Consider the following 15,725-nt stretch of genomic DNA (forward strand, 5'->3'; position numbering starts at 1 on the left):
TACTTTATGATTAGATACATCCTCCCTCTAACAGCGGCTCTTTGTCTCCCTTTTGCTTTTGGTAATGTTTTTCGGCTATTTGCATACAACAATTCTCCAAGCAGGAGCTGTGCAACTTGAAACAAAGTCGCTATTATTCTAGGTAAGCCTAGGGAGCTGGTAGAGGACCCCTAATAGCTTGGTTGCCCTCAGAAGACATAGATTGTTGGTAATTTATTTAAAAGCCTATTATGTTAAATCACCATGAAAATATTTTATTTTCCTTGCAGCCTAGCTGTAAAGGACCTTCAGGTACATAAAATGCTGTGTAATTAGAAAAATCTGTCCTGCGGCTATATTTAGGGTGGGTTTTTTTTGTGCATTTTCAGTGATAACTGAAAGTATGGCATTTGGTGATGCCACAGTGATGACTATAGAGTGGCATGTTCTTTATCTGTAACAGTAGCAAAAAGAAAAAAAAAAGTCATGGATTTCAGTTATTCGTAGTGCTGGTGTGCCACCTGGGAGCCATGACAAAAGAAAACTATTATATGGTCCCCAATGTATTGAAAAATATGGACTACTGCCATATTGTCTACTACTGTAGACTGACCAACATTTAGGTCTACCTCCTCATTTACAGCTAGTGGAGACACCAGAGAACTCAGTAGGAACACTTCAGACTTATTTGGGGAGGTTTTGGACCAGACTCTTGAGGTGTGTCTATTGCCTTCTTGTGTTTTCAAATGGAAACCTTTTGGAGCCACACTGAATATTGCATCTGTGTCACTACCATCCTTTCTCTAAGCCTGTCTTCAGTGTCTCTCCAGATGGTGTCTTCTGAGTGCTTATGCTTCCCTGAACCTCTTTGGCTACTAGCTCCCACCTGTAGTGAAGCCTCATCTCTCCCAGCCCAATCTTTGCTACAGCTTCCCATGGCTCCCTTGAACTCTCTTGGCTGTCTTGGCTTCCCCCTTCCATTGCTTACTGCCACTTACTTGATCAGACTTGCTCAACAGAGTTGTCAAAAGTAGAACAAAGCAAGGTGGTCATGGATGACCAACATCATCTTTTCCTTTTAATCATAAAGTGTTGTTGGTTTGGTTTCTACTGTCTATAAAAAGGCTTTGTGCAATGTTTTCCCCATCACCCTGCATAACTCCACTGCCTGGATGACTTCTGCTGAAGAGTATCATTGCTGGGTTGTGTCCCTGCTCAATTCAAGTTTCCCTGGCAACCAGTCTGAGCTACACTGTGCCAAAAATACCGTACTGTGCTGGGAGAAAGTCAGTGGTTGCAGACATGTATTTCTCATTAGTGACTTCTCTGGATGGTTTGTATGTCCTGCAGATGTGATTACTAAGAAAAGATCACTGGGAAATGTGGTGTGCCCTTGTGTTTTCCATAGGCTGCCCATGCTAAGAAGGCTACCTTGTGTGGCTGTTGCCTGAGTTGTGGCTGTAAACACCTATCATATTCATTTCTGTGTTACACCAAAGGTCTCATCTCCAACTAAAAAGGGTCTGTGTAAGCTCACGAAGTCACAGTGATCTTTCTTGGGCTGCTTGGATCTCTGTGAGTTTCTTTGGTTATTACTAGTAACATTGCCTTTCTCATATACACCTTGATTTAAAGGTGTGCATACTGCGAGCTCCAGTTTTCCTGTCATGCTGGTCTCCAAAGGGACTGTTTGCAACACCTCAGAGTGAGCTTTGTATAAGTTTTGGAGTCAGGACCTACCAATGCGCACAGGAGGGAATGCACAAACTGGAGGTCTTATTTCAAACCTTCCTATTTCATTTTTGGTTTGCAGATAATCTTTTCACTACTTAATGTAGAATAGTGGTATAAAGAGGAAAAAAAAAAAAAAGGAAAAAAAAAGATAATTTAAGCTGTGTTTTCAGGTGAGAAAATTAGAAGAGACAAAATTGGAGAGTAGCACAGCATTTTAAATAATGTGTTCTCTTTTCTGGATTTTTAGGGTGTGAGGATTGCGGTAAGAGCCTTATAGGAGAATGCAAACTCCATGGACCACTCATCAAGGCTAAAGACAGGGTTATTCCTAGCCGAGCCCGTCTTACCCTACCTCATTACCTTACTTTGCGAGTGTTGGAGCTGCGAGCTGGAAACCAGCAGAGTAAGTATTGTTGCTCTTTTCCCCACATTTGGGAAAGAGGAGGCCACTGGCTGTACTAACACTTGCTTGTTTTCATGAGTAACTTAATTGGGTATTGACTGTGTGAAGCTGATGTTACCAAAGCTCACACTCAGCTACTGTTTTTTATGACTGATTGCTAGTAACCTCAATGCATAGACTGATGTCAGGACATTAGCCAGAGCTGGTGTGACATTGAACTGTGAGCAATCAGTTGGTTCTCGTGAGGTGATATGCGTCTAATGAATGTTGAATTTGTATCTAATGGTAACAGCCATGTACTATATTACCTATCTCTTTTTTCCCCAAGCATGCAAAACAGGAAAGAGTATTCAATAAAAGGCCAGAAACAAAATGGTAAATAGCATCCCTCATCCACCACCCACCCCCTGCAGACTCAAAAGAACACAAGGTGCTAATGTACCTTTTACAGCATCTTCTGTTCACATTGTTGAAAGACAGTTGTCTGTTTTCTTTAGATGGCAGGACAGCTCAAATGCCCACATTTGAGCAAGGGAACTACATGCTCAAATCTTGCACAGATACCTGTGTAACATAGTTTTGTGTAGATAACATTTCATAAAGAGAACGGCAAGATTCCTGTTGTGTTGCTTCATTGGTATTAGAATGGGCAAGATGGATAATCTTGATTTTTTATAGATCCTCTCCTCTCATACTGGGAGATGACAGCCTAGTCAATTATACCAAGAAGTACAGCACTATGATAACATCAGCTTGTACATTGAAGAGTATCAGCACATTTGAGCATTGCATGTTAATGTTTTGTCATGGGTTTTATGTACTTTTGCAAATTGTATTCAGTGTAAGTCCCATTTTTAAAAAGCCTCTTTAAAGACTGGGATCCTTTCCAGACTCTTAGCCTTTGAATGATTTACCTGGTTTATTAGTTTAGAAGAAAAACTAATATGTTCAGCACTATTGTGTGTCTCCATTTTCATAGTTGTAATTACACAAGAAATAGCTCATTACACCTGTATTAATATTAGACTGGTCTTGTTTGTTTATTTATTTATTTGTTTGTTTGTTTGTTTGTTTGTTTTTCATTCACAGTCCTCGGAGTATTTGCGAAGAAAGTAATACAGAAGAGAACACAGTTTGGTCCTTATGTTGGTCAACTGTCTACAAAACTGACCCGCTATGATGAGAGTAGGCTAGTCCTGCAGGTAAAAGCCCTATGACTTAAAGACACATATGTACTTCATGTTAACATTTCGTATTCATTTTAACCGGGCAACTTGCCTTCTAATCTATTTAATTAATCGTACTTCTGATCTCCATGTATGAAGTTAAATCATATTACTAGATTGCACAGCATAGCCTTTCACCCTCCAAGAGAGGCTGGCAGCAGCTGTCCCACGACATGCTGTATGTCTTCCTTTGAACTTCCTCAGAAGCTTGGGACTGGAAAACAGTCTGCTGTGGAGGAAGCCATAGATGCAGATACTCCTGTAATTTCATTTGAGAATGAAAGCAATAGTTTCAGTAATTGCTGTAGATTTCATTTTTGCATGAAATTCATGTGAGTGGTCTGCCAGGAAAGGAATACTATTTTGCTGTAGGATTTTCCTTGCACGTTGATACCAGTTCTTCTCCATAACTAAATTTCTTCCATCCTTACATGATGCTGTAATTCTTACAAATGCAGAAAAGGTACATCTCTAGTGAGTTCGTGAGCATGGATGAGCTAATCACCCAGTTCCTTCCTCTCCACCAAGCCATTGTAAACCACACCCTATGCTCTATCAGTCGGCCCAGTTTGCTTTAAAGTGTACTCTGATAAGCACAGCTCTGACTGATGAAAGGGCTGTTTCTTCACAAAAAGAGACTGCAGTCCCAGATTTTCTACATGACAGCAGTAGCTACCTTGGCATTTCTCTAGCAGCATTTTGAATGCAATCAAACCAGGACCTGACCGTCAGGAAGGTATTTTCATTGGAAACGTGACAAAGTTAGGTAAAGTAGTTCCCAGAATCAATGGAAATGAAACTTGTTTTGCAATTAATTATTAGCATAGTTACAGATTAGAACAGATACATGCAGTGCTGACATCTGTGTTGCAGCTTCAACTGTCCATGTTCCAGAGAGTGTGAAAAAGCAACTGTCTTGTATGAAAAGGTCGGAAGCATTTGCCTTGTAGAGGCATTCTCTTGCAAAGGAAAGGAGGAATGAAGTAAAGCAAAAAGAAGGATCTTTCTGGCACAATTGTTCATTTGTATTTATTTTTACATTGTTAAGGAGAAAATGAGATGACTGTTAAAAAGTCATTATATTGTATGTTGCCTCTTTGGACTTATTACACAAGCTGCATGATTGTTCAATGCAAAACACAGCATTAATGCATCACTAAAGTTTGAGATTATCAAGTACTCAGGAAGTACATTAAGGCACAAAGCTTATCTTCCTACCTGCTTGCACTTAGTTCTTATAATACTATCTTTATGTAACATAGAAAAATGAGAAATATAAACTGGAAATACATACAAAGGCCTACAGCTATTGTAGTGGTTGGGCGCCTCAGAAGGTACTCATTCTTCACTTTCTTTTGCACATGGTGTTCTCTGAAAGTGATCTATTTCAAAACAACCATGATTTCAGCAAATGTATCTCTGAGAGAAGGTAAATAACTAGTAGCTCTGACTCCAAGTTAAAGAAAATTAATATTTCTCTGTACAGGACTGGGTTTTATCCTGTTCTTTCTCCCATCCTCCACCTTAATTTCAGGTGTTGAAAGATGGAGGGAAGTACTTTCTGGACACTCCCAATGAAGACTGTGGAAACTGGATGATGTTTGTCCGGCTAGCCCGGAACCAAGAAGAACAGACCCTTGTGGCTTATCAGCACTGTGGAGAAGTCTACTTCACGACTGTTAAGGTACTTAAACCCATATTGCTTCACCTGTCACTCACATGGCAGTTCACCAACAAAGATTCTGAAAGACCAACCCTTTTACAGATGAAAGATTTATTATATTCAACTGGAGCTTTACGACATACCACCCTTTATGTCACTTAATCCATAGTAAAGCAAGCAATCTATGGGGTTTTCCAGTAAAAGGCAATGTGTACATACTGTTGTGGGCAGTGAAGAAACTGAGCAGAGAAATACCATTTGTGGTGGAGGTGTTTAAATATAAATGCTGTAAAGTCTTACCAGTCTTCAGTTCCTAGTAGGCACATGGAGAGATTATCTAGCAGTGTTATATTCGACAGTACTTTTTCTAGGAAAGCACACACACACTTCTGTCCTTTATTACATTGTCCTGTATTACAATGTGTTTTTGGACACATTGTACGTTCTGATCACATTACCAGGTGCTCAGAAACAGGATACTAAATAGCCTCTTTAAGTATGATTTTCCAGACATATTTTTATTTTTATTTTTATTTTTATTTAAATCAGAACTTGAACTTTTAATCAGAACAGAATTTCTAATCAAAGCTTTTTTTTTTTTTGCCTTTTTTTTTTTTTTTTAAATCAGAACTCTTTCGTTTAGGAAACTGAAGTCTGTATTTTGAACGTTCCTTAATTTCCTCTTTTATATTCTAAGTAAATACCTGTGTAGTATAGTGAGGAACATAAAAGTAAGTATAGGATACTAGTCAAAAGAGGTTACTGTGGGAATATTTATCACACAGTGATGGTGTGAGAGTAAGTAATGGTGATAACACTTCAAAGTCTTTTATAACAGTGTTAGGTATATTTGCCTTTTGATGAATAATAAAGCAATTAAAAAATCAATGTAAAGCAGTATATACCAATCTGTGACAATGTTTAGGCTGTGCTTCAAATTATGATACAGTCAATACCTTTTCAGATTTATGATGTGATTTTAGATGCACGCTGTACATGTAAAACTGATAGGATTAATAATACTGTATTTGAAAAGCATGCACAGCTGCTTTTCTAAGAAACTGTAGTTACAAATTGATAACGTAAAGTTTCTGTTTCAATTTAAATACTGTGTTGAAACAGCTCACTGCTGTTTTCTACAGTACTGCTCATTGGCATTAATGGAGAGTTGCATCCTATATATTAAAATGAAAAGTATTTTAGGATGAGCAATGTGTTTTGGAACCCTTACTATGCATCATGGGGAGTTACTCTCCTTTTCTCACTCCTAAATCCCAGTACCATTCATGGTGCCATCACATCCTGCAGACAGTGTCCAGGTCAGTAAGGTGATGGCCTTTTGCTACACTTAGGCACACCCTGCTGGTCACATTGTGAGGCTGCCTTAGGGCTGGTTATGAAGATATTTTCTCAAGATATTTTGAATATATTCTGTTAAGTTGGGAGTAGAAGTATCGGCTCCTCTCTCCACTTTTTTTACAGAGATATCAGTTTAGAATAAAGGTAGAAAAATTTCAGTAACATGAAACTACAGCACAAAAGCATACAGGTATGTATACGTCTAAGTGGCCTACTGACAGCACTGTTGGTGTACTTGCTGATCTAATGACTGCAGTCCCTAGAAATGAGCGGTTTTTAAAAGCAATGAATTAATTATGAGGAAGTAAAAATAATCCAGGCTTGCTGTCTGTTTGATCACAGGAGAATCTCCTGTGGGTGCTGTCATAGGTTTCTGTTATTACCGCAGGTGAAACTGTGTAAATGATATCCCGTAGAAGATTAGGACACTAGAGGTTCAAAACTGAGATTAGGGCTTTCACCTTACTTGATTATTTCTCACACTCATGCCCTTGCTTCCCCTACAAAGTCACATTTGCTAGGTCTCAACTTCCCATGGGGGAGATCGCTGCTGGTCCAGGAGGGTCAGGCAGGAAGTCCTGGCGGTACCGTGCTGTGCAGCCATTTTGTGGTGTCACAGCCCCAGACATGTGTCTCTGTGGATCTCCCCCATTTCCAAGTTTCTCTTCCTGATGGCTTAGTTGTCTCCATCTAAAAAGACTATGCAGGAGCTCAATGCGTGATTGGCCTCCTAATTGGTGGTTCTGCTTCACGTCCTTTATTAATTGGAAGATTCACCACAGACCACTTCAGTTTAGACTAGGTGTTATTAGAACATACAGCCAACCCATAATGGCTGTAGTTAATAAGTAGGCTTGTGCCTGGGAGTTCAAAAGTTCAGTTTCGGACATTATGCGCACAATTATCTGTCACCGTTTAGTGTTCACAGCCTGTTATCTTTTACCTGCCATGCTTATGCCATACTGATGTTATATAACAAGTGCACTTCAAGACGTCACATTATGTGAAATAAGGCTTGGCTGCTGTCCTTCCAGGCTAGTTTGTTCTTTTCAGTGGCACAAGTTTAGTTTAGCTCAAAATAAAACTACAAGTACAATGCAGATTGGCTGTACACCTATTACAATGTTGTGTGATTGCTTTTTTGTTTGTTTGATTGGTTGGTTTAGTTTTGATGATAGATGAATAAAACAGTGTACAGGGCCAGGAAGTCATAAAGCCTTTCTCCTTTGCATCTAAGTACATAATGGATTTTTAGCCAGTGAGTATAACCATTCACCTTTCTTTTTTCTGTTTGCTGTATAATTGGCTGAAAGCATTTGTAAGAGGAGGTCATAGTCCAGTCCCAAGAAGATCTGTGCAGGCATGACTGGATGGGAGACTGCAGAGTATGGGCTCCCTTAGTCCTGCGTAGGAAGGCTTCAGCGAAATAAGAGCAGAGGTACAATTAGCACGTGCGTAGCAAGCCTGGCCTATTAGAGCCAGCAAGTGTGAAGAACTTCCTTAGCTGTCTTGCCAGAAATGTGCAAGTTTGACTTGCAGTTCACATACTAATTCTGCACCCATGCTCAGTAAGTGTGACACATCCAGGAGGCATCCAAGCTATTGTGCATTCACTCTACATTTTTCTTTTTCCTGTACCCGACAGTTAAGTGTTATGTCCAGGGGGCTTCAAGATATCAAGGAACAGGCATGGCATATTGCTTAGAAAGACTGCTGGATGTCTGGACATCCCAGACAAATACTTCTCTCTGAGCAACAGTCATGAGGCTGAGGCACCCTTACTTCTACTTCTCCGCGTAAAATCTCTGTACATACTCATATCTGCTTTTAGAAACTGTGAAAGTGTCAAACCCCAGTGGATAGTAATGCTCACAAAGCATTTGACTCTTGTAACTAAGTTATCGATAGTTTAAACAGATTCAATTGATGCAGCTTGGGTAATGATAACAAATTGTACCTTCTCCTCCCCCCAGTCTTCACTACAGTGTTATTTTTTAGTAGAAAAATTCACACAAGTAAATGTGAACTATTTGTTTTCCATTCACAGCCAATTGAACCCCACACAGAATTGAAAGTATGGTATGCTGCCGATTATGCCAAATTTATGGAAGCTTCTGCAGTCTTCATTAAAGAAGAAACTGATGTCTGTCCTTTGCCTCCAGTAGCAGTAAGTACCTCTAATCTGCATTCAAGCCATCGACAGACATAGTAAATTACAGCTTACTTACATGCTCAGTCTGATTATGAAACTCTGGTGATGTTAGAGCAAGTCATAGAATAGGTGGCTAACACAAAGCCAAGAGCAATTTTAAGCAAACGGCTATGTGTGGAAAGGCTGCTCATCATCTCCTGTGTTTGTTATCCAGTGGAGCCATTAGAAGTATCCAGAAGCAGTGATTCCAGTGGGATGTGTTGGAAAGACTTAAGTTTTTTAGGTAACCAAGCTGTCCAGCCTCAGACTTCTCTCACCAGTTCCCTTTTGTTACACTGTGATTGGTTGGACAGATAATGTATTGGTTATTTCAGTCTTTCCTGGGTTAAAAAACTCTTTTAATCCCAATACCTTTCCCTTTGGATGATAGTAAGAAATCCTAAACTGATGCAAAAGGTACCTAAGTATTGAAAATGTGACTGTGAATATTGATACGTAAACTAGAAGGAAATGCTAAACAGGGAGTATGATTGAATGAGGAATTCAGAGGTGCTCCATGGAGGAAAAGTAACCCCATTGATTCATAGGAGCATAGAATAGAATCACAGAAACATTAAGGTTGGAAAAGACCTCCTAGATCATCTGGTCCAACCATCACTCTACCACCAATGTCACCCACTAAACCATGTCCTTAAGCACCACGTCCAACCTTTCCTTAAACACCCCCAGGGACCACCTCCCTGGGCAGCCTGTTCCAGTGCCTGACTGCTCTTTCTGAGAAGAAACCTCTCTTAAATTCCAACCTAAACCTTCCCTGGCACAACTTGAGGACGTTCCCTTTAGTCCTATAGCTAGTTATCTGCAAGAAGAGGTTGACCCTCAGCTCCTACACTTTCCTTTCAGGCAGTTGTAGAGAGCAATGAGGTCTCCCCTGAGCCTCCTCTTCTCCAGACTAAACACCCCCAGTTCCCTCAGCCGCTTCTCAGAGGACTTGTGCTCCAGGATGCACTTGCATTGAATTCACTTGCATTGAAGGTTTTATACGGTCTGCAAAGAAGGACTAGGAGGGCCATAGCATAAGACAGAAATGAGAGAGAAAGGCTCTGTCTGTGAACAAAGACAGAGTGGGCATAGCGTTACCATATTCTCTAAAGCAAGCTAACCCGAGAGCAAGGGAAAGCAAAGACGCTTTATAAGAAGCATGAGTGAAATACAGAGACAGCTAAGGAAGTACACAGTTGTGTATTGTTTCAAAGTCTATTTCATCAGTGACTGTTGGTTTTATAGCTTTTTACAATTGTTTTTAATTTGAATTTTTAAAATGTCTATATTCAAAGTAAATTCAAGCGAATCCAGTAGAGCTCTTATTTCTACAGAAATAATAATTCCAAATAATACGTTGCATAAAATAAATTTTTAAAAAGTTGTTTTAATGCCTTTAAGCTAGGATAGGTTTGATATCCCCAATGCTGTAACTTACTGAGTTTAAGAAAGTCTAATGCCAAATGTCAAGCTGAGTGAAGAAATCTCTCCTTGGGGCATTGACAATTGCTTTCTGGTAAAGGGGCAAGCAGCATGGAGTCAGCCCAAAACATAGAGAAAACGTGTGTGGCTAAATTACATTTGTGTGCAGGAACCCATCCAATTAGACAGGTCCCAGCTCTGGGATTTTTGTTTGGTTGCAATAGCAAATAAATTATGTCAGTCCAAGGTTAAAGTACAATTCTCAATTGCTTTTATAAGTAATTCCATAATAGGAACAAATAGACTTTGGAATTCAGTACACAGAGATGAACAAATGTGAAGGACTCAGTACTACTGCAGTAAATGCTAAACAAAAATGTGAAAATCAGTATTCAGCCAACCATTTTCTTTTTTTTTTTTTTTCATAGTTGCTAGACTCCTAGAGAGCATCCATTTCCAGCTGAACAGCTGTGTGGTAGTAAAATCAAGTAAATATCACTAAGGACAACAGGTCTTAGGAAAGCCCGGGAGAAGATGTAGTGTCAGTGAGAAGAATATGACCTTTCCTTAGAATGGCTAATAAGAAAGACCTGCTTCTGTTCTCATTGCAGAAAGAGCCTGTAGACCCTTGGATATGCTCCAGTTGTAGAAGCGCTTTTGCAACTTTTGCTCTGCTGGAATCTCACCAGTGCATCAATAAAGACCGAGTCCTTACCACAAGGTTCAGACCACCAAATAAATTGGGACCTGTAAAAGCAAAAAGCAAACTTAAAGGGAAACTGAGAGGATCGGCATTAGGCAAAAGCATCACTCAGTGCTATGGGACCATTTCTTGTTCCTCGGCTGCAAAGCTTAGCTGTGCCAGCTCAGGAAGCACTTGTGATGCTCTTGTGAGGTTTATACCTAAATGGAGAAATGGCCGGTCTTCACTGTTGAAGGGAAAAGAAGTGAAGCAGCCAGACAGTTACTCTTGCCGACTTTGTGGGAAGATATTTGATTCCATTGAAAAGCTCACAGTCCACACTTACGCGCACAAAGGGGAGCGCCCCTACAAGTGTCCACAGCACGGATGCACAAAAGCCTTCATTTCCAAATATAAACTGCTCAGGTACAGCTCTGAAGGCAATCCTTTTCTTGTGGGTGTGTGGGGGAAAAACAAGGACATCTTTTGTCTCTTGAGTGTCTTAGTGGCAGTTAATCACAGAGTTCCAGTTTTCATATTCCTGCGTAGGAAGAATTGGTGAAAAGTAGTCTCTCTCAATTGCAGTTGCTACTCAGATTATGTTGAGCAATTTGAACTTTCTCTGTGCTTTATGATTAACACAACTTTAAAAAAAAAAAAAAAAAAAAAAAGCTAGGCTTTTTACTAATAATTCAAGAACTTGCGAAAATGCCTTTCTTCTTTCTGTTTTTGAGTCTTGAGCTGCATTGTGTACTAGAACAAATGTAAATGCTGATAACACTTTTTTTGTGTGTGTGTCTTAGGCACTCAGCCACTCATTCTCCACAGAAATCTCACCAGTGTGGCTACTGTGAAAAGACCTTTCATAGAAAAGACCATCTAAAGAATCACCTTCAGACTCATGACCCTAACAAGATGGCCTTCAAGTGTGAAGAGTGTGGCAAGAAGTACAACACCAAGCTAGGTTATAAGAGACACTTGGCTCTTCATGCAGCCACCAGTGGGGACCTTACCTGCAGGGTGTGTGCCCAGGAGTTTGGCGGTACTGAAGTTTTGTTGGAACACCTTAAAAGTCATGCAGGGAAACCAACTGGCAATACCAAGGAAAAGAAACATAAATGTGACCACTGTGAGCGTCACTTCTATACCCGGAAAGATGTGCGACGGCACATGGTGGTTCACACGGGTTGCAAAGACTTTCTATGCCAGTTTTGTGCCCAAAGGTTTGGGCGGAAGGACCACTTGACTCGCCATACTAGGAAGACTCATCCACAAGAACTGCTGAAGAGCAGGTTGCAGAATGGTGACTCAGTAGGTCTCCTTGACCAACTTTTCCCATTCAGACTGAAGGAAGACACCAGCATACCATCCCCTTTTCCTGAAAGAGTCTCCGCGCAGAATGGAATTTTGAATAGTCCAGAACCAGAGGAATACAACTGTTCACATCTTCATCCCCAGCCAAGCTTACAAACTGCTCTTCCTCTTGAACCTTCTCCTCATTTGCAAAGGATGGGCTGTGCAGACAGCCTCGCAGCTGTCCATCCCACACCGTGCTCAACAGCCATTCCTGCCAACCTGAACCTTCATCAGTCTAATAAATATGACCTTAGTTCTACCTCATTTGCAGCAGGATCCCTCAAAAATCTTCCAATCAGAGTGGATGTTAAAGGTTACAATGTCCATCTTCTAGAGGACCTGCCATTACCAGAACCTCAGTCTCTCCACAAAATCAGTCTGGAAGAAGCTTCCTCAGGGCCTGTAGGTGATACTCACAAGTACGCAGTGCACAAGGAGACAGAGACAGCAGCTGAAACTACCAGCATGCCTTTCATGGATCTCACTCATGTGATGAGTTTCTGGCAACTCCCACCAGGTGACAACCAGAACACTACTGGGGACATCACAATGGCATTTGGTCCAGAGGAGCCATCACATAGGCTGAATGGCCAGCAGCAAGGTCTACAGCTAGCAACTGGTGGCATGGCCATAAACCAGCTGCATCATTTTCCTCGCTCCTTTCCATCCACTACAAATTCTGTAACGTTGCCTCATTTTCATCATGCCTTCAAATAACTATGCCTTTAAAAAAAAAAAAAAAAAAAAAAAAAAAGACTGGTTTACTTAAATCTGTTAGGAGAGGGTTTTGTTTGTTTATTTGTTTTCATTTTGTTTTAAGAAAAACTGTCCCAAATGTTTTTTAAAGCATGTTATGAACACGGTAGTTCAATTCAGAATGTTAATAAACAAGAAGCTCTATTTTTCATACTACTATTAGTTTTTAGCATATGACAATAGTAGGACTAACATATTTCCCTCAACATCCTCTGTATTTTTGTTTCTTACCTTTCAAACAAACAGCTGAATAAATATCTTCAATAATAGCAAAGCATCATAACAGGCACAATGAAACTTTGGCTGCCGCAGTAGGAGAAATAGGTTTAGGGTGAATGGGAAGAAGGGGGAAAATCACAGAAAAATAATTTTAATGAGCCAAGAATCACAATAAGTGTATACACATGGAAACCGTAATATGAACAAGTTATCGGTGTGATATAGATTTCTGTTAAGCACTTAATTACTGAATTTTAGGAATCTTTAATTTAAATCCAAATAATTCCAAGAATAAATCTTATCTCCTTGTTTCAGTCTTTTAAAATGAAGAAAATTACTGCTGTGATTATGTTTAACTAGATTTCTTTTTTTTTTTTTTTTCCTGAAGCACACTAGCACACTTCAGCTGTGTGCATCTCCTGCATTATTCCAGTGGCTCGAAGTAACTACCACTGCTGCATGAATGTGCCAGAGCAGCTGTCTTGTATGGGTGTGCTTTTCAGAATGGGAAGTGAAATTTCTCAAAGGTTAGAGCAAACATTAATTTTCACTTAGAACATGATCATCTAGCAAGATACAGGAACCTGGGTCTCACGCTAGCAAAGCACTTAAGCATTTGCTTATATTTAAGCATGTGTAATCCCATCGGGTCAACAGCTTGCCTGATTTAACACTCAATAAAAAATAATGCTTCCTACCTAAGGGGCCTTTATTCACCTTTTGTTAATTTTTTTTAAAAAAAGGCTTTTGTTTAGCATGGGAAATTATTCTTAATCATAGCCATCAGACATGGACGCCTTGACAGAAAGCCAACCCTGGCAAGGCAGCCTGCCTCCATCCAAGCTTAACCTCCATTGAGTCAGGGGTAGATCCCTATGCAGAAGGCTTGTGGTAGTTACCTCAGGCTGTGCCCTGGTCATAGCCACAGGTTGTGGCTATGCCTCAAAACCATCGTATGAAGTTAGTGGGTATGGTAATGGTCAAAGCCATCTTACTCATGTTTGTTTTGCTCATTAGTATTTGGGCAGTTAGAGCTGGGCGTTCAGCCTGTGTTTCTTCCAAAGCAGGTTCACAGGGACTTCTCTTTGTTTCCTGTGGTAAATTGTCCTTGTATGTTTCCAGTTTCCAGCTGGAAAGTGGTGTGACAGTCCCATCACCTGACCAGTATGTTAGCAGAAATTGCAAAAAAATCACATCTCCCAGTAGATGACATTAAATAATAAATAGATAAATAAAAAGCCTTCTGAATTTACTTTCTTGCCTGACCCATACTTAAAAAAAAAATAAAAAAAATCCCATTTTACTGTATGATGCCATTATTAGTGGATTTTGTCACAGCAGAAACAGATGCAGAATTTCTGAATCTGAATACACAATCTCTTCCATTAAATTAAAAGGTAATTAATTGTACCTAATGATCATTACAGATAAACCATGAAACAAGTTTGTTCTCGTTGCCCCCATTAATCACAGAAATATTTCCAGATAAGTTCTAATAAATATTTTTTAAATGATTGCTATTTTGCTGTTAAAGAACTATGACAGATATTAATATTTTTACAAGTTTATAATTATTTGGATTATGGAAAGGTGGTATTACTGCAGTTTGTGCAAGAATATGTTCTTCAGATCCATTTTTATTTCAAATGTTTTTGGCATAGAACAAAACAAAAGGAATTTTTAGATCATTTGAATTATGAGAATAGCAGTAGAAAAAGTGGGTAGCTGCACATTCATGTCCAGCTAGGAGTTATTTAAATTGCAAGTGTCAGAATAGTGAAAAAGTTTAAAACATGCACAATTTACAACTCATCTCATAATTTTATCCAGACTTGGAAAGGTGTGTTTATATTCATTTACTGCATTGTTTGCCTTGTTCATGCAAATTGTACTCAGTTGCCTTTGTTCAAACATGTACTTGTGAAAAAAAAAAAAAAACACATTCGTGTAGCACTGTCTGATCATGTTATTAGTAGACAATTTGTCCTTTTGGTTTGTGCTTCTATAAGAGGTGTAACTAATTATGAAAATAAGTGTCTTTGAATTAAAAAATGATGTTAAGAAGGAACCATTACACAAACATTAAGCTAGCCTGACACCCACGCTCTGTGAGCTGCTCGACTGCAATCAGGAACCAGAGCACTGGGCTGCCAAGAGATGTGTTGATCCCTGGTCACAAGCTGTTCTGAAACATGCAAAGTTATGTTAATGAGAGGCGTTTATCATATGTAACTATGGGTTAAAGACCGAGTCTCAGTTAAGCAAAACGAAAAAAAGAAGCCTTGTAATATTAAAACTCTTTAAAAGCGCACTATAATGGGGTCTACAAGTAAAACACAGAAGCAGACCTTAAATAGGTGGTCCTGTTGGTTTAGCTCTTCAGTCTATTCAATTTTTTTTCCTAGATTCTCGACGCTGTAACTAAGGGAGGTGCTCAGCAGTATTCTGTATACAGCATATGGTAGAAATACCCTAGTGTGCAGCAAATTAAAGGACCTATTTTTGCCTGCAGTTTAGCTGTTACCACTTCGTTATAAGTTTTTATTTATCCATTACAAAATTGTGTCTGCATTAGAACGTGGCTTATTCTAGGCTGACATGAAAAATGCATGTAGCCAAATTGCAGGTCAAATATATCTGTATTTAATTTTGCACAATTGTGGCTTTGGGTACATATATGCTATGCATACATCTCTTCCTTAGACCAAGATAATTGTCTTTCAAAAGTATCC

At 39.5% G+C, this 15,725-nt stretch overlaps 1 protein-coding gene across 1 annotated transcript in view; it reads left to right on the forward strand.

Annotated features, from left to right (window-relative positions):
• The window catches only part of PLAGL1 (PLAG1 like zinc finger 1), a gene marked incomplete at its 3' end in the record, with an annotated part of 44,762 nt that extends 32,027 nt beyond the window's left edge, over nucleotides 1-12,735 (forward strand). The window contains exons 3-8 of the mRNA XM_084283932.1: nucleotides 1,961-2,116; nucleotides 3,206-3,318; nucleotides 4,877-5,026; nucleotides 8,412-8,531; nucleotides 10,592-11,088; nucleotides 11,466-12,735. Of these exons, the coding sequence (XP_084140058.1) occupies nucleotides 1,961-2,116; nucleotides 3,206-3,318; nucleotides 4,877-5,026; nucleotides 8,412-8,531; nucleotides 10,592-11,088; nucleotides 11,466-12,735 (2,306 nt within the window). The remainder of the gene's footprint in view (nucleotides 1-1,960; nucleotides 2,117-3,205; nucleotides 3,319-4,876; nucleotides 5,027-8,411; nucleotides 8,532-10,591; nucleotides 11,089-11,465) is intronic.
• Nucleotides 12,736-15,725: the final 2,990 nt, after the last annotated feature.

Source organism: Netta rufina (genome assembly GCF_964035555.1).
Source record: "Netta rufina genome assembly, chromosome: 3".
Classification (NCBI taxonomy): domain Eukaryota; kingdom Metazoa; phylum Chordata; class Aves; order Anseriformes; family Anatidae; genus Netta; species Netta rufina.